At 36.1% G+C, this 24,597-nt stretch overlaps 1 protein-coding gene across 1 annotated transcript in view; it reads right to left on the bottom strand.

The window, feature by feature from the left end:
* The window catches only part of ghrhrb (growth hormone releasing hormone receptor b), a 42,228-nt gene extending 28,191 nt beyond the window's left edge, over window positions 1–14,037 (bottom strand). Inside the window, exons 1-2 of the mRNA XM_067459839.1 lie at window positions 13,718–14,037; window positions 6,430–6,538 (exon numbers count right to left, since the gene is read on the bottom strand). Coding sequence (XP_067315940.1) covers window positions 6,430–6,538; window positions 13,718–13,801 — 193 coding nt within the window. The 5' untranslated portion in view covers window positions 13,802–14,037. The remainder of the gene's footprint in view (window positions 1–6,429; window positions 6,539–13,717) is intronic.
* Between the last annotated feature and the right edge of the window lie 10,560 nt (window positions 14,038–24,597).

Raw genomic sequence — 24,597 nt, 5'->3', positions numbered from 1 at the left:
GCTCGAATCTTCTGCTGGTTAGATCAGCATTAAAGAATGGTCCCAACTGTTAAATAACCGATATAAGATTAAAAAAATAATAATAATAAAAAACTTTTAGATAAAAGCAATACTACTAGATAGTGCTTTTGCTATGGATAAATAAATAGTCAGTGATTCCTTCCAAATATATATTATTTTCATTTTGGCACAATTTATCCTCTAAATAATGTTCACATGGCAACGAGTAAATACACAACGTTTTGTCATCATGGCATGAGTGGAAAGTTTTAAACCATGCATGTTACAATCTACCCCTACCACGTTAGGTTGTGCCTGGCTCTCACCTATGTTAAATGAATGTCCAAGATTTTTTCTTCATGTTTCAAGAAAAAAGTCCCATAACTAAATAATGCATATATCACCTATCCAGGATTATGAGAATGTTCCCTGTTAGACAGACAGACATAGGGCATAGACACTCTCTCACATAGAATTGATAAAAAGGGTTAGATAAGCATCTCCACTGTTCATGGGTGAGCATCTGTCTGAGGAATTGAGAACAGTGGAAACTGAAGCTGAATGAACAAAGAAGACTCTGAGCATAATGAGAGCCACAGGGATCATATTTGGTCATAAATATGACTGACACGTCTAAGCCACAGATCTTATTTCTCCTGTTTGTAGATCTATGTAATCAGTACAGGTACACTAGTATTATTGTTAACTAAAAGTAAAAATAAAAAAAATAAAAATTGTTGATAGCTAAAGTAAAAATAAACTAAAGCTAAATATGAATATAAATATATATAAATGAATAAGACAAACAAAATCACAAAATGACTAATAAAAAATTAAGGTTAAAACCTAGAGAGGTATTTAATCGAAGAGTAGATTCAAGCTTATTGAAAATAAAAATGTATCTGGAAAACTGTTAGAGTAAAACAAATTGGACAGAATGTTATCAAAATAAGGTATTATTATTTATTCATTGATTATATTCTTATATTCAAGAAGGGTCGCAATTAGTCCACAAAAACACCTGACACTGACATCAATCAGAGAGAGAGAGAGAGAGAGAGAGAGAGAGAGAGAGAGAGAGAGAGAGAGAGAGAGAGAGAGAGAGAGAGAGAGAGAGAGAGAGAGAGAGAGAGAGAGAGAGAGCTCTAGCATACACAGACATTTATGGAAACTTGGGCTGGTCCCTACAGGAATGAGAAAGACTTTGAAGGCCTGATGCCACCTCATTAAATGTAAGTATTTTCAAAGCACCACTGGAAAAAAAGCTACACATTTATTTTTTATGGGCAGGCCATCTGACTGCCTGTGTTATATATGACAGGACAGTAGAGATGTATCAAATATGACTCATGAAATATAACATTTTTACATACACTTTTTGAGTACAGATGTAAGATGATTGTTAAGTATATGAAGACCTTTAAAAAAAAGCACGTTCTTTAATATAGATTATGCTGTTTCAAAGGTTATACGTTTCAGAAGGCCTGTATATGTGACGTCCCAACAGGTACAGATTGGATACAGTGTCATCTGTCATTATTTTGACTCTAAAACTTTACATGATTCATAGCTATTGATCATAAATCTTTCAGTTTTTACCAGAATTAACTAAAGGACATTGAACAACCAGACTAGAATCATTAGAATGGTTTTACTGTCATTTGCAGATAGATTAAATTGAGAATACTCGTTGATTTCATGATACTGATCAAAGTGGTCATAACAATAAAAGTGTAACTGCAATACACTTTTATTGTTATGACCACTTTGATCAGTATCATAAAATCAATAAGTATTTTGATTGGTTTCATCACTAGGTCTCCTCTCCACCAATCAGCTGGTGTGTGGTGAGCGTTCTGGCGCAATATGGCTGCCGTCGCATCATCCAGGTGGGTGCTGCACATTTGTGGTGGTTGAGGAGATTCTCCCTTCAATGTAACGCACTTTGAGTGCCTTGAAAAGCGCTATATAAATCGAACACATTATTATTATTATTATTATTATTATTATTATTCTCAATTGTCTTTAAAAGCCAAGTCACCAGTCATAGAAGTAATATTTAAATTTGAATGATAAATCAAGGAGAAGTATGGGATCTTTTGATAAATATACTACAACAGGATCACTAAACCAATCACTCACTGGGTGTAACATCAATCAGCAGAATGATTTTTAGGTATTTACAACATGAAATATTTTATTTTCACCTTGTATGCCTCTCCCAGTGATGATGGCAAGGAGGAAAGGGCAAGAGATGCATCGTGTGTAATGTGTGTAAATACCAAAGGGCAAGATTTAAAAACCATCTGATGTAATTGTAAATTTAGAGAGGGGCTCCTCTTTCACTTCCTGTTGATCTTGATATGCTATATCATTTTCTATAAGAGAAATGTGTTAAATGATTGCATACTACTGTCAATTTTTTAAAGTGCACTATGTAGTATTTTTGCAGTAAAATATCCAAAAACCACCAGATGGTGTTACATATTTAGTTCAGTTGAGTTCTTACAATATCCCAAATGTTTCCAACGATTTGTAAATTGTCCGAAAATTGCAATTTTTTTGACCAAGCAGCCGGGACGTCTGAAGGACGAAGAACTTAATTGTATCTAATATGGTAAACAGAGCTGCGTTACCTCATACTCATGACCAGAAAAGCAGAAATGGTGACCGTTAGCTCGTTGCTAGCGAGCCGTGTGTTTGCGCAACATTGCTTCAGCGGCCTTGCTTAGCTCCTTCAACATTCGGTCCTGCTCTGCTTCATAGTAACGTTAATAATCACATTCATGAACAAGAGTCCTATCCTGATTCTTTTCCACTGGCTGTGTGGTAAAGACCACATCCCAAGATTCTACACTCAAACTTGCCATCAAACTATGCATTTGAACTACACCCTCTAGCGGACGGAAAAGTTACATAGTGTAGCGTTCATGGTTCATGGTTTCATGATAGTCACATGGGGCCTGTACCGCAAGGTGCAATAATCAGACTTTCAACTTAAGAATAAGTCAAGTGAGAGGGGACCCCCTCCTCTTTGATATCTGACTGCACTAGCTCAGCTGGCAAGGTGGGAGCCTTTACAGAGGATGCAGCACCAAGGGTAAAATGGGTATCTCATCCCGAGAGAGAGAGAGAGAGAGAGAGAGAGAGAGAGAGAGAGAGAGAGAGAGAGAGAGAGAGAGAGAGAGAGAGAGAGAGAGAGAGAGAGAGAGAGAGAGAGAGAGAGAGAAGCAAAGGTTGAGTTTTCCACTGCTAATGCATTACACACAGCACATTCAACTCTTAGTGGCAGTGGCCACTGAATTATCTTCCCTCTAAACAGAGTTCACCGTGAATGCAACCAAATGAATGCACCCAGCTTTTGTCTTGCACATGCATACAAACAAACGTCTCCTGAAGACGAAAGAGCTGAAGACGTGTATAGGGATGCAACAACTAGTTGATAAAATCGATTATGAAAATCATCGGTCTGCCCTCTGTGCACGATAAGCTGCCACCAGTCACGCCAAATTACAGCAAATATATATAAATAACAAAATGCATCTAGTGTAGTGGAAATAGAGTGAGCTGATGCAGGAAATGTACATGATTTAATAGCCCAAAACATGAGAATTCTTCCTTTTAAGCTTCAAGCAAAAGCATTAGCGTTTAACATATGGCATGTGCTTCATGCAAGCATATGCTCCATGTCCTGGCAGTGGGCTATGCATTAAACCTCAAACTTCACTGAACTAGTGCCAGCGTAGCATGCGTGCATGTGCGTCAAACAGACTGTTTGGACAGAATGCAGCCGAGAGGGAGACAATTAATATTTAGCACACAAAGATTCATTTAGATGAAATATCTGCTTTAGAGTGCTAAATTTAGGCTTAAAATTCAACATGTAATTCAAGTATTTTATATGAACTGTAAAGGGATAACAGCAGTGTAACTGAATATAAATGTAAGACGTTTCTTATAGCCTATTTACAGTATCAAAAATAGCAATAACAGGTTACTTTGTCCATGGCAAATATATGCGTGTTTCTGCAGAACATCCCTCTAACATTTCCTCTAAATTCGAATTACTTTGTTTTAGTTTTTCTTTAATATCATTTTAATGTAGGTATTAAAACTCCTATTGCTCAGTATTTGCACATAATGTATAGCACAAACATACCTTTTTATTATAGTTAATCTCTTAAGAGAGGTCTGATTTTTGTTTATCAGTTTCTCAAACATTTACTTAGTAGAATTTTTTCATTTTTGTTATTCTGTCTTATTTTCAGTGATTTTATACAGGGGAACATATTGTACTGAACATTCACCTGACCCTTAAGTCATCACCATTGAGTCCTGCCCTGCCTCTTTCTTCTCTAACTTAGTGTCAAGACCAGTCCACTCTGTAATACATCAAAAGAGGGACATGGCGCCTGGCCTCCTCCTCTCTGTAAGCTCAGTGTTAATTAAAGTCTATGTAGAGCAGGAAGCAGAGCAATGTGGGTTCCTATTAAGAACTCAAGGACAGCACTTACACCTGCACTGATTCTGGTACAGACTTCTAAAACCTCTCTTCTAAAGATGTGTCTGAACCACTCGCCAAGGCTCCACGAACACAGTCAAGAGGGAAACGAGATGTCCATACTATATCAGCCCAGGGAGGTCGAATACCTTGAGAAAGCTATTCATTTGTATTCAAATTCATCTCATCCTGATCAGTTCTGCACCAAGCTTGTTTTAAGCCAATCGGCAGGACCATAGATTTGATTAATTACACCGCTGCAGGAAATTTCGTAATCATAACGCTAATTGGCTGATAGCACCACAAGAAAGTGCAAATATAAGTCTATTTTACACCAAAAGATCCCTCTAAAACAAATTGGGTGCTTTTAAAATAGTATAAAAGCTATTATTATTATTATTATATAAAATATAAAATGTATAAAATTATTATAATTATTATACGTGTTTGTTTAAATCATCTATTTCTTTTCTTAAATGATTCTTTTATTTAAACTTTTTGAATTACCATCAGTGGAAAATGTTTTTTTTTTCTAAACATAGCCTCAACTCCATACTACACAGCGTCAAAATTCTACTTTGAAAGGGAACTAAATCCATAAAGAGCTGATGGGAACCCCAAAATATATTTATTTACACCAATTCACCATTTGTATCACCCTGCTTGCAGCATTTCTCAAAGCGAGTATCATGAAGGTGGAGTAAACCCACTATAATTTAAAAAATACTACTGTTGGTCTTTACATTTTTTATATTCTTTTTGCTCCACTAACTTCAATTAAGAAATGAATTTATCTCATCAACATTTGTCATTCCTACAGAGGCTGCTCTCTTATTTTTTCACTTTTATTTGCAAGTATAAGACAGAGCCTGAGTCATGTCTTACTTTGCCAAATGGAGTCTCTTGAGAAACTGGAAGATACATAGTTGTATTTTTAGAAAAATCGTTTTATTGCATTAAAATTATAAGATCCTTTTTATAGTCAGTTTGTGGTACTGAAAATATCTGGAAAGACATTCATTACGCAGGCACATCGGTTTTCAGAGCAATTCAGAATCACTTATATGAGACTATATATGCTAAATATAGGTTAAATGCCAACAGAGACAAATGATAATGAAATTCTGCTTGAAGTCTACACAATTACTCAGAGCATACACATGCAGCATGTAGCTGGATTTATAATGGTTTAGCACTACTGTCAGTCTCAAATCCTTCCAGACCATGGAGCCACTCAGCTAGAAAGAGTTTTATTTACATACAATAGAAGGCTGTGTCCATTGGGTTTACAGTGTTTATATTTAATAAACAAATATAAATATTAAAAGCACCTTTGAATATTCATGTGCCTCCGCTTTCCAGCTGTTGTGATGTGTGGTTAGTAGTTAAGAAAATATGAGCATCCAAACTAGTCTATAGAAATAATTACTGGGCTGTTAGGAAAATACATAAACTCAATACCCCTGAAAAACAGTAAGCCTCCATCTATAAATATTACACGATGCATCTCAAAACCTTAGTGAGGAGAATTTTGCCTAAAATATGATTCATTATCCTTTGATCACTGAAAATGAAAGTACAATGAAAGTAGTGGTATCGATCCAACTTCTGCTGATCCACACCCTTCATCAGCAGCCAGAATCGAACGCTTCTGTTTGAGTAACTGTCTTTAATCTCCTAAATCTCTACACTTGATTGCATCCTATATTTACCTTAACTGACCCGACCTATATAGGAAAGTGTAATGCTTAAAATTATAAACCTAGTTTTCCATGTGCCATCCAATCAGAAACACTCACAGTCTGAGAATCTTTTAAATCATGTTCGCTTCGAAAAGTGTCATTACCAATCAGCAAATGGGTAGACATTAAGGACATAAAGAGATGTAAATTAGTAAGGATTGAAGTAGTTCAGATGGGTGAGCTCACCAGTGGTATCGTTGCTGTCGCGGGCCTCTTGTCTTTTTGTGTGAATGCATTCCTCTTGAGCCTTCATATGCTCAGCCACCAGAGCACATGCTGGATGAATCGCTTCCACCTGTGAATGATGATTAAAAAAAAGTGTGAGGCAAAAGTGCAGCACATATCATGCTGAGCCCATTACAGAAAGATGGTGGAAGAGCAATTTCATTCACTTGCAATTAAGTCAAATTGACAATAAAATCAGGAAAAATTGTTTATGTTTTCAAACATTATTTGCTGAAAGCTTGGACATTTGTTTAGCTCCATTTGTATTCCACAGAAGAAAGGTTACATGCATTTGACAAGACAAAAGGAGAATAGTTATTTTGGGGGTTGACCAATTCAAAATACTATTTAAAGGATCTAAATATTTATCAGACTGAGACTTAGAAACATCTAGTCAATAAGCACCAGCCACACACCAAAATTAGTCTATTCAAATTTCATTATCTCTGAAGCAGCCATTGAACCCATTTGAGCATCTCTTGCCATCATTTACTACAATTAAACGCATTAGAGATAGAGAGAGAGAAATAAAGAGAATAACTATAACAAGATGTGTGGGATGTTGTCTCATCGTCAACATAAAAAGGAAAAGTTGCTTCTGTTTCACCTCTTTGCTGCATAAAAAGGCCTGTAATGGCCACCCACTTATTCCTGAGAGGAATGAGATAGAGTCAGAGGTGGGTGAATGCTAATGATCCGATTAAGCCTCAGGCTACGGTGGAACGAGCAGTAGAAACAGATACAGGAGTTCCTGAAACAGACCTACGTATCTCCAAAGGAACTAGAGATGGTGATTCATGACAATACTAGAAAAAGTGATTTGTTGTATTTATTCTAGATGGATGCCTCATGGGTCCATGTATCATATCAGTCATCCTCCATGTGTAAATCAAATCAATAGTATGACGTCAGCGTGGAAATCGAAGTAAACGTTCCCAGCAATGTTATTAATCCAGTTGTTGACGGCGTGCATGTCCTTTTCACTGGGCTAATAGGCAGAAATGAATGTTATCAGGACATGAACGTTATCAGGAGTTGAACACTAGTGTGAGCGTGTTTATGGCTGTTTGTGTTTAGAAAAGTCTGCGTTTTTGCTTGTCCATTTGTATGCGAGTGCTTGTTACTGCTTATGTTTTCTCCAAATTCAAAAACCAGAACAGATGGTTGCGCTGTTGGTTTCAGTGACCTCTGTCGCCTGCTGGCAGTACAGATAAGAGAGGAGGGATTGTGGATGAGTTCAGGAAGTTTTCTCAGGCTTAGATACAGTGCATTTGGACAACAAAAGAAAAGACTTACAAACATGTCTAAAGCTCAAGCACACGTCTTCAGGATGGAAAATGGCTTTCAAATACCTAGCCTAAAAAACCCATCTTATAAAGCAGAAAAAAATATTTAAATTATAACATGATACATTTTAGAGCTGTTAAAGGGATAGCTCACCCACAAAAATAAAATTCTGTCATCATTTAGTAACATTCAAGTTGTTCCAAACCTGTATACATTTCTTTGTTCTGCTAAACACAAACGAATATATTTGGAAGATTGTTTTAACTGTTCTGTGGTCAGACGAATAAAAATGTTAAGTTCTTTTTGGAAAACTGGGACGCCATGTCAGCCGAACTAGAGGACAAGGACAACCCAAGGTGTATGCAGAAGCCTGCATCTCTGATGGTATGAGGTTGCATGAGTGCATGTGGCATGGGCAGCTTACACATCTGGAAAGGCACCATCAATGCTGAAAGGTATATCCAAGTTCTAGAACAACATATGCTCCCATCCAGACATCGTCTGTTTCAGGGAAGACCTTGCAATTTCCAACATGACAATGGCAGACCACATACTGCATCAAATACAACATCCTGACAGCGTAGAAGAATGATCTGGTTATTGCAATGGCCAGCCTACAGTCCAGATCTTTCACCCATAGAAAACATTTGGCGCATCATAAAGAGGAAGATGCTACAAAGAAGACCTAAGACAGTTGAGCAACTAGAAGCCTCTATTAGACAAGAATGGGACAACATTCCTATTCCTAAACTTGAGCAACTTGTCTCCTCAGTCTCCAGATGTTATAAAAAGAGGGGATGCCACACAGTGGTAAAACATGGCCTTGCCTCAACCTTTTTGAGATGTGTTGATGCCATAAAATGTACTTATTTTTCCCTAAAACTTAGTTTTTCCTTAAAATTATACATTTTCTCAGTTTAAACATTTGATATGTCATCCATGTTGTATTTTGAATCAAATATTGAAATTTGAAACTTATATTAAACATATTTCTACAGTAACCCTAAACAAAAAACTTCTCTACAGAGCACTAGTCACTTTCTGCTCTCTCCGACGACAACATTTTTGACCTGTGTTGGCCCCCATAGCATCCTTATAGACCAATTATCAGCCTACGTCACACAGGTTCAGCTGCACATGACGGTTGCAAAAGATGATAGGGAAAATGTTGATTAAAATAAATGTTAATTTTTTTTATTGCATTTTGTTGAATGTTAAAAAATTAAACACATTGGTCTAAAATGTGATTTAGACTATACATTTAACAACAGTTGAATGATTTCAGCAAATAAGCAGTTAAATTTGATTACATGTTTGATAAAATTGCTGACACTGAATGAAAATAATGAAAATGTAAATGTTTAAGATTGTTTAAGATCTATATCTATAGCTAAAACATGCATGCTATATGGTTGATATATACAGGTCCTTCTCAAAGAATTAGCATATTGTGATAAAGTTCATTATTTTCCATAATGTAATGATAAAAATTAAACTTTCATATATTTTAGATTCATTGCACACCAACTGAAATATTTTAGGTCTTTTATTTTTTTAAAACTGATCATGTTGGCATACAGCTCATGAAAACCCCAAATTCCTATCTCAAATTTTTTTGCATGAAAAGGTTCTCTAAACGAGCTATTAACCTAATCATCTGAATCAACTAATTAACTCTAAACACCTGCAAAAGATTCCTGAGGCTTTTAAAAACTCCCAGCCTGGTTCATTACTCAAAACCGCAATCATGGGTAAGACTGCCAACCTGACTGCTGTCCAGAAGTCCATCATTGACACCCTCAAACAAGAGGGTAAGACACAGAGAGAAATTTCTGAACGAATAGGCTGTTCCCAGAGTGCTGTATCAAGGCACCTCAGTGGGAAGTCTGTGGGAAGGAAAAAGTGTGGCAAAAAACGCTGCACAACGAGAGGAGGTGATCGGACCCTGAGGAAGATTGTGGAGAAGGACCGATTACAGACCTTGGGGGACCTGCGGAAGCAGTGGACTGAGTCTGGAGTAGAAACATCCAGATCCACCGTGCACAGGCGTGTGCAGGAAATGGGCAACAGGTACCGCATTCCCCAGGTCAAGCCACTTTGGGCTACAGAGAAGCAGCACTGGACTGTTGCTCAGTGGTCCAAAGTACTTTTTTCAGATGAAAGCAAATTTTGCATGTCATTCAGAAATCAAGGTGCCAGAGTCTGGAGGAAGACTGGGGAGTAGGAAATGCCAAAATGCCTGAAGTCCAGTGTCAAGTACCCACAGTCAGTGATGGTCTGGGGTGCCATGTCAGCTGCTGGTGTTGGTTCACTGTGTTTTATCAAGGGCAGGGTCAATGCAGCTAGCTATCAGGAGATTTTGGAGCACTTCATGCGTCCATCTGCTGAAAAGCTTTATGAAGATGAAGATTTGGTTTTTCAGCATGACCTGGCACCTGCTCACAGTGCCAAAACCACTGGTAAATGGTTTACTGACCATGGTATTACTGTGCTCAATTGGCCTGCCAATTCTCCTGACCTGAACCCCATAGAGAATCTGTGGGATATTGTGAAGAGAAAGTTGAGAGACGCAAGACCCAACACTCTGGATGAGCTTAAGGCCGCTACTAAAGCATCCTGGGCCTCCATAACACCTCAGCAGTGCCACAGGCTGATCGCCTCCATGACACGCCGCATTGAAGCAGTCATTTCTGCAAAAGGATATATATCTATAAATAAATAAATAAATAATATATATATATATATATATATATATATATATATATATATATATATATATATATATATATATATATATATATATATATATATATATATATATATATATATACTAAATCATGAATATATATATATATATATATATATATTTTTTTTTTTTTTTAATTTTTTTTATTTTTTTTTTTATTAAAAATATAAACAAGGCTCAACATCCATTTAAGCATGCGTGTTTGTTTTAGTATAGCCTACTTCCGTCAGTGAAACAACACACTACAGCCTGTTAATTATTTAAATAAATATCAGTAAATAATGGTAATATCAATTATAAGAAAGTTAAATATTATTTAAATAGCCTGTTTTATATTTCCCCACAGAGGTGCTCATATGCCGCTTTGTGCAGAAAGAGATGTGGGACAGCAGGATAGAGCATCGTTTTTCTAGATTTTCTCCTGGTGTTCCAAAACTGATACTTGTAGAAAAATGTGTGAAGAACGAAATTATCTTCAAGCAATTTAGGGTGCTATGAATGCTATGTCAGTTATGAACATTAAACAACTTACATTTCTTGAAATGTAGTGCAGGTTAAAATTGACTTCTTTTGTTATTTTAGATCCATTCGTGTTTTATGAAAGACAGAAGATAGTGTTTCATCCAACACGTGGTGAGTAAATGATAAACCCTAAAAGTTTATTCTTGGCTAATGATAAACCGAAAAAAAAGTTTATCCGTGGGCAAACAAACTGATTACTCTGAATACAACATTTTGGTGGTACTGTATAGGATGAAATGAGCTAGATTGAGATGTATTGCTCAGATATAAAACAGAAAATGATCATGTTTAATGTATACAATGTACCTTTATGGTTTTTCTTTTAATATTAGCATTTTATAACAATGTCACTTAATAAAACATTTATTTGGCTGTTAGGGAATAAAAGGGTTTTTTTTACAACACCACAAGTTAAGTTAAAATTTCAATTAAATAAATTCTCAAATCTCTACTAAAATTGTATTTTAAAATAAGACCGATTGTGTGGTTGAGTATTTGTAAAAGGAGAAATCAAAAAGCAATCGATTTTTTTTTTTTAAATGCATATTTTGTAAAGTTTTCCTATGCGTATCTATAAAAAGAGAGAAAATTTGGCAAGATCCACTGCGGTTTTCCTTATACATAAGAATTGCATGTAATACACATATATAATGCAAGCAGATACTACAAATCTCCCTGGCATTTGCTCAAGCCAAGGCCATGGCTCATCTTGGACATGCAGAAACCATAAGGGGAATGATAACGTGGAAAGACATCTATGCATCACTGCAACAAATTTTATTTGAGTTTCAGGGTGGGTGAGAAAAAAGCACTGGCGACACACCTGGGCAATAAAGCACTTTGTTTCAATTAAACTATTACCCATGTGACTTTTGACTGCATCCAGGTCCGCAAAAAGTCAAGTCTCCTACCAAAACCAATTATGGCACATCTGCTGATAAAGGGTGTTCAAGGTCACCTGCATATATATCCCTACAAATGTGCATGACAATACATTGATAAAATGTATACCATTAGCATAAAGAGCCAAAAATACATTTTTGTTCTCGCTGTCTTTATGGCTGTGTATCTAAATATCTTAAGTAAATAGACGCATGTCGTCTTCAATCACTCTAGCCTCTGTTCTAAAATGCTCTGGTCACCTGATCATAAATGTTAAGCATGTTGAGAGGACAAATAAAGAAGATAAATAACTGTCAGATAAGGATCCTGTTATCAGTCAAATAGCATCCAGTGGCCCCGAGGAAGAGGCTCATGAACACATGGAATCATTAATATAGGAAATGAACATCCATTCAGGGAAGGAAAGCCATAACATTAGAGGGAGTACCAAACAACAACTACATTTAATTACAACACTGATTTGCGCTCTTCTTAGCGGCCTGTGCTCCTCAGAAATTGGAATGGTAATCCACCTTTGAATTAGCTGAACAGAATGGTTTCGTAAACCTTTTTTGGAAGGCCAAAAAGTAGCATAAATTGCGTGCTTAATTTTCACGACAGGAACCTGATTTAGCCACTCGAGATAAAATATGTCAGTGTTCCTTTACTGGAAATGGCCGTCAAAACATCATTAAAAGGAGACCAGGATCTCAGGTCAGTACAGCTAATCAAATCAACATCTGTGACACATCAGCATATTAAATATAGCACTGGATTGATCCCCAGAGAAAAAAAGCGGCCATCAAACGGCATGGATTAACTTCATCTACATCATTATCTCAGTATGATGCCTTTTAAAATAAATGTATATTCGGTGTATATCTATTTATATGTATATTTTTCAAGAAAATCTCACAACCAGAAGTGGTAAAACACTTTTAACTTTTATGACTTGCAACTCAAACAGCATACGATATACTTTGGTGCACTGCCATGCATTTTAAAACAAATATGTCATTCTCTCTCAAAAGAAAACTTACATTAGTCAGGTGGCAAATGTTAATAAACTTGGATATCATGGCCATCATAAAACACTTTTAAATTGTATGACGTGTCATTCAAACAGCATACATTATACTTTGTCTACATCAGTGGTGGCTTCTAAAATACATTTGCAAATATGTCCCAAGGAAATCTCACCTGAATGAATCAGGAGGCAAATTCTTAAATTTGTCATTAAATACTTCAGGAAAGTCAACATGATCCTGTGGGTTATCATGCTATTAAACATTTATTAATCGTTTTATAGTTATGCATTTAGCATTAATGATGTCTTCACATTAGGAATATTTGTAATTTTAAAATTAATTTATCACACAAAAGGTGATTAAAGATCAACAATGAGGTTTGTTAAACAAAAAACTAAAATATAAAAATAAAAATCAATGCATGTTATGCAACTGGACAAATACATTTTAATGTCAGGGTCAGGAACATAGAACACACTTTTAACAGCTTTGATTTCATTTCTGACAGTATTTTTTCTATTATAGCCCAAAATAAAATCAACTGACCAATAGGCTAAACAAATTGCAATGGATATTTGATCTCAATAGCACCCAGTCTATAGTCAAAGATGAGAATCTCACGACACTGCACGGAGCAGCAACACTTTTTAACTCTGGAATCTTATTTTAAAAAGCACAATGCAGTGAATGCACATTTTGCACCGTAACACTATAGTGCATTAATAAAATATTACAACATTTGGTATAAACGTACAAAGCACAGGATTGCACATAGCAAACTTACTGCTTTCCAGATACTCTGGTGAATCCCCAAACTCAGTAAAACGGCGACCAGTTTTACGGTTGACCAAGTTCTGAAGGGAAACATAATTAGGACTCCGTTGTAATGAGAGAGAATGAAGTTTGTTACTGTCTGACCAAATTACGCAGAAGCTTCTGGGTGTTTTCCAGAAGTCTCGATGTCTTCAATCATACTGTGCCCTGTCGTTCAGCTCAAACACTCAGTTCTACGTGTCTTATAAAGCTCGCAATATTTGTAATTAAATGAATCGTGTCTCTTCCTCATAACATCCCGTGAACAACCTGTCGCTGTGAGTTCCCAGCACAAACTAGGCATGAGAGTGGCGCGCGTGTCGAAATGAAGGCATGGTGCGCCTCCCCTTTACGCACAAAATGAGCTCGCCAGCTCTCTAAACAGCCAATGACTCCACTCAGTAGATAAACAATAACTTCCAGTGGTTATTATTACAAACAGTTTAAGAGAAACAAATGGGGGTTCAACCGAAAACTAGCCAAACTGGGGTGTATTCCAGCGGGGTACAGAAAGCAGGTTATGTGACAAAAAAACGGAGGTAATTGTATTGAATGCAGATCCATGTGTGAGATGACAATAAATAAATAAATAAATAATATATATATTTGAATTGAATTGAATTAAGCTTTAGGCTATACCTTAATAGTGGTTTAGAATGAATATATAACATTCTATATTCTAACTGTAACTTATATAACACATTTAGTTACATTAGTTAACTATATTAAGTACACACAGGGTTAACATTATGTTCAGAGTTGCAATGGCTACTTATGCTGAAAGTAACATACGTTTTTGGAACCAAAACTTACTCTTAAAGGGTTCACCCAAAAATGAAATTTATGTAATGACTCACCCATGTTGTTCCACACCGGTAAGACCTCCGTTCATCTTCGGAACAGTTTAAGATATTTTATATTTCTGAGAGCGTATCTAAGGCACATTATACTGTCCATGTCCAGAAAGCAGGGCCGGCCCTGACCAATTTGCTGCCCAGGGGCAAGATTTTACTTGGTGCCCCTTGTATCAAGGTTTTTATATGTTGGTTGTGTTTTTATAATTTTTAAAATAAAAATAAACAAACAAACACACACACGTCTGGTTCACTATCTTGGTGGGGACTCTCCATAGACGTAATGGTTTTTATACCGTACAAACCGTATTTTCTATCCCCCTACACTGCCCCTAAACCTACCCATCACAGGAAACATTCTGCATTTTTACTTTCTCAAAAAAAACGTATCCTGTATGATTTATAAGCCTTTTGAAAAGTGGGGACCAGCTCACTTTTCAATGAGCCGGTTGAAAAGTGACTACTATCAGCTAGTACTATCCTTATGGGGGACATTTGGTCCCCACAATGTAATATAAACAAGGACACACACACACACACACACACACCACACACATATATATATATATACAGTCCCTGACAAATGTCTTGTCGCTTGTGTACAAATTGACCTAAAGTGGCGCTGAAATATATTTTTAATCAAGATTTTTTTACAAGAAATGGCTCATTTTAATCCCACCAGCTTTTGTGATAATGTTTCAGTGAAAACCTAAACTTTCAAAAAGTATTCTAATATTCACAGCTTGGTAAAGCCCATTGAGTCAATTTTTGCAAAGACATAAGTGTTGTCACCTTGTCATATGAGCTTCACCTGTGACTAATAATGGATCAATTATGTCTCAGGTGTGTATAAAAAGAACCCCAGTACACTAGACCTTCACATCAACTGCAACTAGACCTCTGCAAACATGCCTAAGATTCACCCTGAGACTAAAGTTTTGATTATCAAGAGGCTGAATACCAGATCCACTGCTGATGTGGCAGAAGCCTTCAATGTGTCTCAGCGTCAAGTACAGAGGATAAAAAAAGATTTGAAGAGACTGGAGACATTTTTGACAAGCCCAGGTCAGGCAGACCCCGCAAGACAACTGCTAGAGAGGACCGTTTGTTGGCTCGAAAATCCAAGGCCAGCCCATTTTCCACTGCAGCAGAGCTCCACAAGACCTGGTCACCTGAAGTCCCTTTGTCAACCAGAACAGTTTGTCGGATTCTGTCTCGAAATGGCCTCCATGGTCGAATCAGTGCCCAGAAGCCAGCACTAAACAAAAGACAATTGAAAAACGTGTGGCATTTGTCAAGGCCCACAGCCTGCTAAAAGGATGGACGCTGGAAAAGTGGCAGAAGGTGGATTTTTCAGATGAATCTTCTGTTGAATTACACCACAGTCGCCGCAAATATTGCAGGAGACCTACTGGAGCCAGAATGGATCTGAGATTCACCCAGAAAACAGTGAAGTTTGGTGGCGGAAAAAATCATGGTCTGGGGTTACATCCAGTAATGGGGGTGTGCGAGAGATCTGCAGGGTGGAAGGCAACATCAATAGTCTAAAATACCAAGAAATCTTAGCTACCTCTTATTCCCAACCATAAAAGAGGCCAAATTCTGCAGCAGGACGGTGCTCCATCGCATACTTCCATCTCCACATCAAAGTTCCTCAAGGCGAAGAAGATCAAGATGCTCCAGGATTGGCCAGCCCAGTCACCAGACATGAACATCATTGAGCATATGTGGGGTAGGATGAAAGAGGATGCATGGAAGACGAAACCAAAGAATATTAATGAACTCTGGGAGGCATGCAAGACTGCTTTCTTAGCTATTCCTGTAGTTAAAAAGTCAGGTTAATATCAGGTATTATATATATATATATATATATATATATATATATATATATATATATATATATATATATATATATATATATATATATATATATATATATACAAAAATATGTGTATATCCTCCACTAAACTATGCATGCTCATGTTTTCACCATGAATTAAACTTAAGAATTTTTATATTTAGTGTGCATTTTATTTTATTTTTTAGCTATTTTATATAAACCTGTATATAAATATCATTACAAACGCCATATATCCCCTTACAATTGCACAACTGAGTAAATACATTAGGCTATTTAAAAAAAAATTATATATGTTTATAACCAATTGACGTGATTTTTTCTTTAAAAACCAGAATCACCCAGAAAAGTTGCTTACATAAAGTTTAAGATAAAAATAACTGGAATTAATTAGCAAACATTCATATTTAGATAATGCATTTAGATAAACTGTTCATTCATTTCATCACTTTACCTCTGTCTTTATCCCCTTATTCCTTTATATTCCTGTATCAGAGGGCATCGGTCTTTTTGACACATTGGCCATCCGTCATAAATAATTAGGCAACTTTCCAACTTTCACTGGCGCGAGCAAACAAGCAGATTAAAAGCGAAAGCATTCCTGTCTGTTAGATGCGCGAGAGGCGACGCGACAACAAATTCCCAACCTTAAACTGATCGCGCGTTCAATGTCGGACACATAAAGCACTCGCTGGGCAGGAGGAGATTGATGCGGTGGTCTGGGAAGAGTCTGGGGATTTGTTTAAGGGTTTTTTGGGTAATATTTCGAATTAATATTAATAAAAAGTAGCAGTAATAAAACCGGAAAAATCACTCATTTTGGCGCCCCTATGGACGAGTGGCGCAACTAGCATTTGCCTATTCCGCCTATGCCACGGGCCGGCCCTGCCAGAAAGGGAATAAAAACATCATCAAAGTAGTCCATATGTGACATCAGTTAGTTAGTTAGAATCTCTTGAAGCATCGAAATACATTTTGGTCCAAAAATAGCTTGACTTAAATTTATTCAGCATCCTTCTCTTCCGTGTGAGTTTTCAAACCTCAAATAAAGATTCAAACGGTAATGAATCAGCGTATTGATTCATTATTCGGATCCGAATCATGAATCAATCAGCTGATTTATTACCGTTTGAATCTTTATTTTTGTTAATTGTTCATTGTCAGTTCCCGTACTGCAGTCTATGGAGAAAAACTGTAATATATCTAGCCTTAAATTCGGTGTAATTGTACAGTAAAAAAATTAAGAATGTACGACAACATTTGTACGACAACTTTACATTTGATGTTTTTTAATTTCAATAACTATTTCATAGTTTTGGTATTATTAATTTTGTACGGGTTTTTGTGTTTCATCTGTTGCATTAATGTTTATTACCTTATTTTAGAGTCGTTTGTTTTGGACACCATGATGGTGTTTTGTATTTGTGTGCATGACACTCTGCAACCTTAACCAGTACTTCAGCTTGTGGAAATGCAGCTTGTGATGAACTTTGATTCATCATGTTTTTTTCTCTTTATCACCAGCATTATCAATATGGTGGATGTCAATATGTTAAAAGTTCAAAATAGATTTTAATAGCGGAATGCGGCCTTGTTAATTCAACAGAAAATGGATGGATTAATCAGTTTAATATTTTATTTTAATTTTTTTAGTAAATTACAGTTTTAAATTGTAAAAGCTATGTTAGGTTAAATATGTTTACACTTTCAAGATTACTCCCAGGTCTAAGGATCACATTTTTGTTTATCCATATGTATCCAAATTCCAAATTCATGAACAATATGAGTAACACACAATGAGAGCACAGTTTTTTATTTATTTATTGTGAGGTGAGGTGGAACCTGAAAGATTAGTCTTTCAACTCATCTCAGTAATTGGTCAGGTAATTATGTAATATCACATTGTGATAAATTATGCATGCCTCTCAGTTTTATTCCTAATTAGAGTTTTTCCCCATACCCAATATATATAATTTTAGTTCCTAGGTCTTTTCATTACACCCAATTAACTTTTTTAAATTTCATTGTGAAACTGTGATTGTCTTGTTTGACTGATCATAGTGCATATTTAATGAACTGCAGGGACTATCAAGTCAACCTATGGTCACAATTGAGCATCTGTGTTTCTTTGGCTGTCCCTAAGGGAAATAACAATTTGCATATGTATTTGATGCTTTTATCCAGCTAGGGAAAACATTTTCTTAGCTGGACAGCAGACCCCCGCATTGTTTCCAGCTGCCTCGTAATGCTGAGAGAAAGAATGAGGGATAGGATTAGTTTTAAGGGCCGATTGTCATAATAAACATTCATTTCATAGCTATCCTCAAAGGAAACCTGATTTAAACATACTTAGCAATAGTATGTGGTAAACACGCATTGTGCTGTGTGGAAAATACTAATGGCTAAATGCAATTTTCAGACTTTTTTGTAGAAAAATAGAGCATTATTCTACTTCTCTATCTCTCTCCCACTCTCACTCACTTGTTCTCTAAGCCACATAAACACATCTCGGTCAAATCTATTTACATTTGTATAGCGCTTTTCACAACACATATTGTTTCAAAAACTGCATGTTTCTACAATTTAGAGTAATCTGTTATCAGAGGTGTCCGAAAAATGTCCATATGTCAGAAATTTAGAATTCTAAGATAATTAAAATCATGTAGTTAGCTAACATCATGTATTAACTTATGCTGGGGAAAAAGCTCATTAAAACAATTATTACAAGTTGTGATAGTAATGATTAAAATATATAGATAATTTGATTTTGAATTTGATTCATCTAAAGTCCACGCAGGCTTTGCCGTCATGTCATCATTTCACAGGTTTTGGGTCATCGGAAATCTTCGCAAGACACTGGATCCAGCTGGCGTAGAAAAAAAATCCAGAAAGCAGAATGGAAAAAAAATAGTATAGCTGCGTTTCATAATATTCCAAGCAATAGATAGCTGGTGCAGTTGAAGTGTTATATTGATTAATGCTTGGCTAAAGTCAAGTGTGTTTTTAATCTAGATTTAACTGAGAGAGTGTGTCTAAGCCCCCGACATCATCAGGAAGGCTATTTCAGAGTCTAGGAGCCAAATGCGAAAGTTAGAAGTGAGAGAGAAATACTCTAGAAATTCATCTGAAGATTGCGTAAATTCCAAAGATTTTGACATTTCCCCAAAATTGAGAAGAATTAAGAAAATCTCTATGATTTTTGGGGATACTGAATTTGTTAGCATGCATTGCTAATGATTGATTGATTGATTGATTGATTGATTGATTGATTCTTAACCACGTTGTACTCTAATTTTCCATTCAGTTCCCATTCAAAAAAATAAATAATAAAATTGAAAAAATGGATAATAGGAAGTAAAATATTTGAACTTATATATTGTATTTTGAAAATAAGGACATAGTTTACATTGTAATTTGAATAAAGATTAGTTAAAACTGTTAACTAACTGTTAATCAGTGCTGTTAATTTAAAAAAAAGTTAACATCCATCCAAAGTATAAGTCATCATGGTATTTTTGTTTACCACTATAGTGCATGCTGATGATTTTTTATAGAAACTTACATGATAGCCTACGAGTCAATAGGTGTCATCATCATACAGTCTACATACATGTCGTAATGTTTAATAGAGCCACGACACACAGTGTGATTTGTAATGATCTTATAGGATTGGTAAAATCATGCAGTGTATCCTGGGTTTTAAAGGTTTGGAATGACATAAAGGTAAAGTTAATAACAGAATTTTGGGTGAACTAACCCTTATACACCGAGGTAAACGAGGGAACTAAATAATCAACAGGTGAACAATCAGTAACTAAGTAGACTGCAGCCAAAACCTGGAAAATGCTGCCTTCGGAGGACACATTTGAAGGCAGGAAGGAATCAAGCCACATCCGAATCTAATGTTTGCTTCACTGTCTGCTAATACCTTCATCTGATTAATTTTTGAAGGCAGCATAGATGTATCCTTCGCTGCCTTTGATATCCCACTTTCCATTCAGTGACAGTTGAGCTGGGGGAAAAAAGATGGCGTCCGAAAGTTAATTTTGAGGGTCAGTTTGTGTGTAAATGTATGGGTTTTTTACCAATATTTTCCACTGCTGATGTCATTTCTTGCGAGAAATTACTAGTAATTAAATATTGGTTTAGTTCTCACCAAAGCTTTCTCTGTTTTGCTGAAGATCATTAAACTGTTACACTGCCTTAGAAGTCTATCCAAAAAGTCTGTCCCAATTCGTGAGGTGCCTTCATGCACAAAACACTGCCTTTCAAGCCATTGTCTGATAAGGCAACACAATCACATGGTAATGCGTATCAATAGTACGAGTGTGCAATCTCGTGGAATGTACTGTATACGCCAAAATGAGTTTTGGCGTGCATGTGCTACGCAGTTTTTCGAGTCCATATGATACGCACTTTGCGGTGTGCATATGACACACATGACTCTTGGGCAGTGTTGGGTGTAACTAGTTACTAAGTTAATTAGTTACTGTAATTGAATTACTTTTCCCTTGAAAAAGTAAAGTAAGGGATTACTCTCATTTTTTGTGTAATTTAATTATAGTTACTTCACAAGTAATTCAACTGAAGTCTGTGTATAGACTGTAGAATGATTATCTATAATACAATAGTGGAGTTGACATTAAAATTTAAAGTCTAACTTTAAATTGCCTAATTTTACATATCCTTCATGTGTAATACATTGGTCAGTTAAAAAGAATAATTGATGACGTTTTATATTACGTATTTGAATGAATTAAAAGAGCCGTTTCATATCTATCCTTGAATCACTTAAAACTCAAGGTTGCTATAGGATTTGGAAAGTAATTAGTAATAAGTAATTAAATACTTTTTGGAGAGAGTAATTTGCACAGTAATCTAATTACACTACTGAAGATGTAATTAGTAACTAGTAATGAATTACTTTTTTAGAGTAACTTACCCAACACTGCTCTTGGGTAGGATTAGGGTGGTCGGGTGGGTTTGTGCGTATAATACGCCATGAAGTGCAAATCATATGTACATGAAAAACCACGTACCATATGCATGCCAAAACTCATTTTAGCATATACATTCCATGTAGGTTTTCGGACACAGCCTAGGTCAACTTATTACAATGACGGCAAACAGGAACAGTTGAAAACAGATTCAAAACACAAACTAAATCAGAGCATAAACTTTGAGTTATGGTTAAGTTTGAATTATGGTGAACCTGATGCTTATTAGTTATGGTTAACCTGATCAGAGATGGAAAATAAGGAAAGCATCCAAAATAAATGCTGTGGAGGCTTCAAGAACAGAACCAGACTAATTCTGACTCTAGTCCTAAAGAAACAATTCTTCCATTGACTTCCTTAAACTGTTCTCATAATTGTCATTTTAAACTCGTTTTCAAAACTGGCAAATATGTGGAATGTGCCACCTATAAAAACCTCAAATTTCTCAATTTTTTTAACAGTTCAAACATGTACTGAGTGCTATTAACATAAAATCAGCACTTTTCTGTTAGAAGTTGTCAGCATTTATTGGGATGTATGCAACAAACTGACGGATGTGCTCCTTTTATTAGACCCTCTTGACTTTCATCTTCCTTCATCTGTGGAGTTATTCTTCATGCACATTAATGGAGGACGTGTTTGATGTCCGTTAGGTACTGTATCTCAGCTTGTGATCAGCAAAATCAGTGACCTTTGCTGTGCTCTGAGAAATTGGGACGTACAATAAAATACTCTAAAAATGCTGGGTTAAAAACAACCCAAGTTGGGTTGAAAATGGACAAACCCAGAAATTGGGTTGCTTGAATGGGTCCATTTACTAGGGTTCACTGGTATCCTTAAAGAACAGGCAGGAGCACAACAACAGGAGCAATGACCAACCAATAACTGAAGCACTGGAGTAGAAAGGGAAACAAGGTAAACAAGATAAGGAAGAGTGGCTAACCTGGGGAAAACAAATCCTCATAAAAAAACTAAAAACTAAAGACAGGAAAGTCCTCACACCCTCATTATTTTAATCACTGCACTATCTGCTCATTATACTCAACTTTGTTTTTGTTTTTTTTAATACACATTTTGCACATTTCCCTTAACTGATTTTAAACTTTATATGCAGAAGTGACGACTTCAATATCTTATCAGCATTTTGTCCACAAGGATCCAGCGTTTTGGGAGCCGAATATAATAATATATTTTTAAACCAGGTCCCAGATTGGATACATCTGAAACCGACACCCTTTCGTTTTCATTTGTACAGTCAATCCGTATATTTTGTGGAAAGTGTAAAGTCGAAGAATGAACCTAAATGTTCTCTAATGATATTTTATTTTAGAAATAGTTATAATTGAACCAAAAATATAAAATAGTACAATAATTGCTTTACAATAGTATTTTTTTTAGTATTACTATTAGTATCAGTATTATTGTTTATTTTTTTTCTTGTGACTTTAAATGCAGACATACAAGATAGAAGATCTTACAAGATTGTTACACTACACTTTCGTTTGCACCGTTTCTCCCTGCCTTGTTTGTTGTCATAGTGATTAATTTGATTTAGTCTTTGTGTTCAAGAGTGTGTGTGTCATATCTCCCCTATTCATGTTCAGCTCAGTTTGAGTGTCTGTCGGATCTCGTCTATGTGTAATTGTGTTTGGATTTACCTCGTTGGATTACCCAGTTGGATCATAAAAGCCTGTCAACGTTCATCATCATCTTCCTCTTCTTCGTGTGTATTCTATCTCCCTCACAACCCGTGACAAAGATATGTATAAATAAATCTTGCAACACATTTATTATTATTATAATAGATAATACAACAAAAGTGCAGTCCCCAATAACACCTACTGCATTTTATTCGATTGTTTAATTATTAAAAAACATACCCATAAATCACATATCGCAAAATATATTGCTAAACAGGATGATTGTTAATGGATTTTTATATTAGTACTGATTATTACAAATTAAACCCCTCAAAAGGATATTTACTTCTTTCTTTCACTCTATTTATGCCTCCCTGTGAATGGATTTATTTTCTTTATGTTGATCAGGGTAAAAAGACAGAAACTAATGACTTGGATGGCCAAGTATGAGAATTGAAACATCACACCTTCTCTTCCTCCCTCCTATACACCCCCCCCCCCCCCCCCCCAAAAAAAAAGCTGACATAACATAAAGGCATCCTTTTCTGTAAAGCACTTAATTACACAAACTCAGTATTTGCACATACCAGGTGTGCGGTGTAGAATGCTCATTAGGACTGCTTTCTCCATATAACCTTTGTTATGCAGCCTCTGTCCTCTTGATTCTAACCGTCTCTTTTTAGAGGAGGTATACTGTAGCCAACTGACCACAGGCATGCCCTGGCAAATAATAAGGGAGAATTGTTGTGTTCAACATATTGAGGGTTTAATGAGGTTTTCATCTTGGGTTTTTTTTTTTTTTTTTTTTGCAAACCTTGAAGCAAGTTATTATCTAAATCACTCTCTTGTATAGCCAGACGTTTGAATTGTGGCACAAAATCTGGTCCTCCAGTTCTGGCAGAGAACCGTCTACTTTTACAAAAGGAGATTTTCCAGACCGTCTGAAGGTGAAACTGAGGGTATGTTTACATGACAACAATGTACTAGAGACAAAACAAAACAAAAGTCATCATTTTATGTACACAAAAACGACTACAAACTGTATTTTCCATGCCAGGCCAGTAGTTGGCGATGCCACTTTGTAAAGGAACACCATAGACTGTATAAAATATGGACGTAGGGGAGAGCAGGGCACAACCTAACGCTTTTTGCCTGTCTCAGTTTGTGTAAATGCACTTGGGGTTTAGAGTATGTATTTTTTCCCCCGCATAATTTGCACACATGTCTAGTACAATTATGTGGGTTTGTTTGTGTGGTTTTTACATTCAAAAACATCATAACTAATAGGCTATTTTCTACACTGGTTTTGAGGCTGTCTTCTGAACGCTGGGTTTTGATGGGCGTGCCACACTGGAGACTTGGAAGTAAATGCCCACGGCTAGGATTGGATAAGATTTGCATATTTAATGAGCTTCAGATCCGCTGTCATATCTATACCCCAGTGTCAGTTCACATGAGGGAGAGATTATTTTGAAAGCAGCAACTACAACTTGTCTTTATCA

Source organism: Pseudorasbora parva, chromosome 12, assembly GCF_024679245.1.
Source record: "Pseudorasbora parva isolate DD20220531a chromosome 12, ASM2467924v1, whole genome shotgun sequence".
NCBI lineage: Eukaryota > Metazoa > Chordata > Actinopteri > Cypriniformes > Gobionidae > Pseudorasbora > Pseudorasbora parva.
The sequence above is the reverse complement of the archived record's forward strand: the minus strand, read 5'-3'. Positions and strand labels throughout refer to the sequence as shown.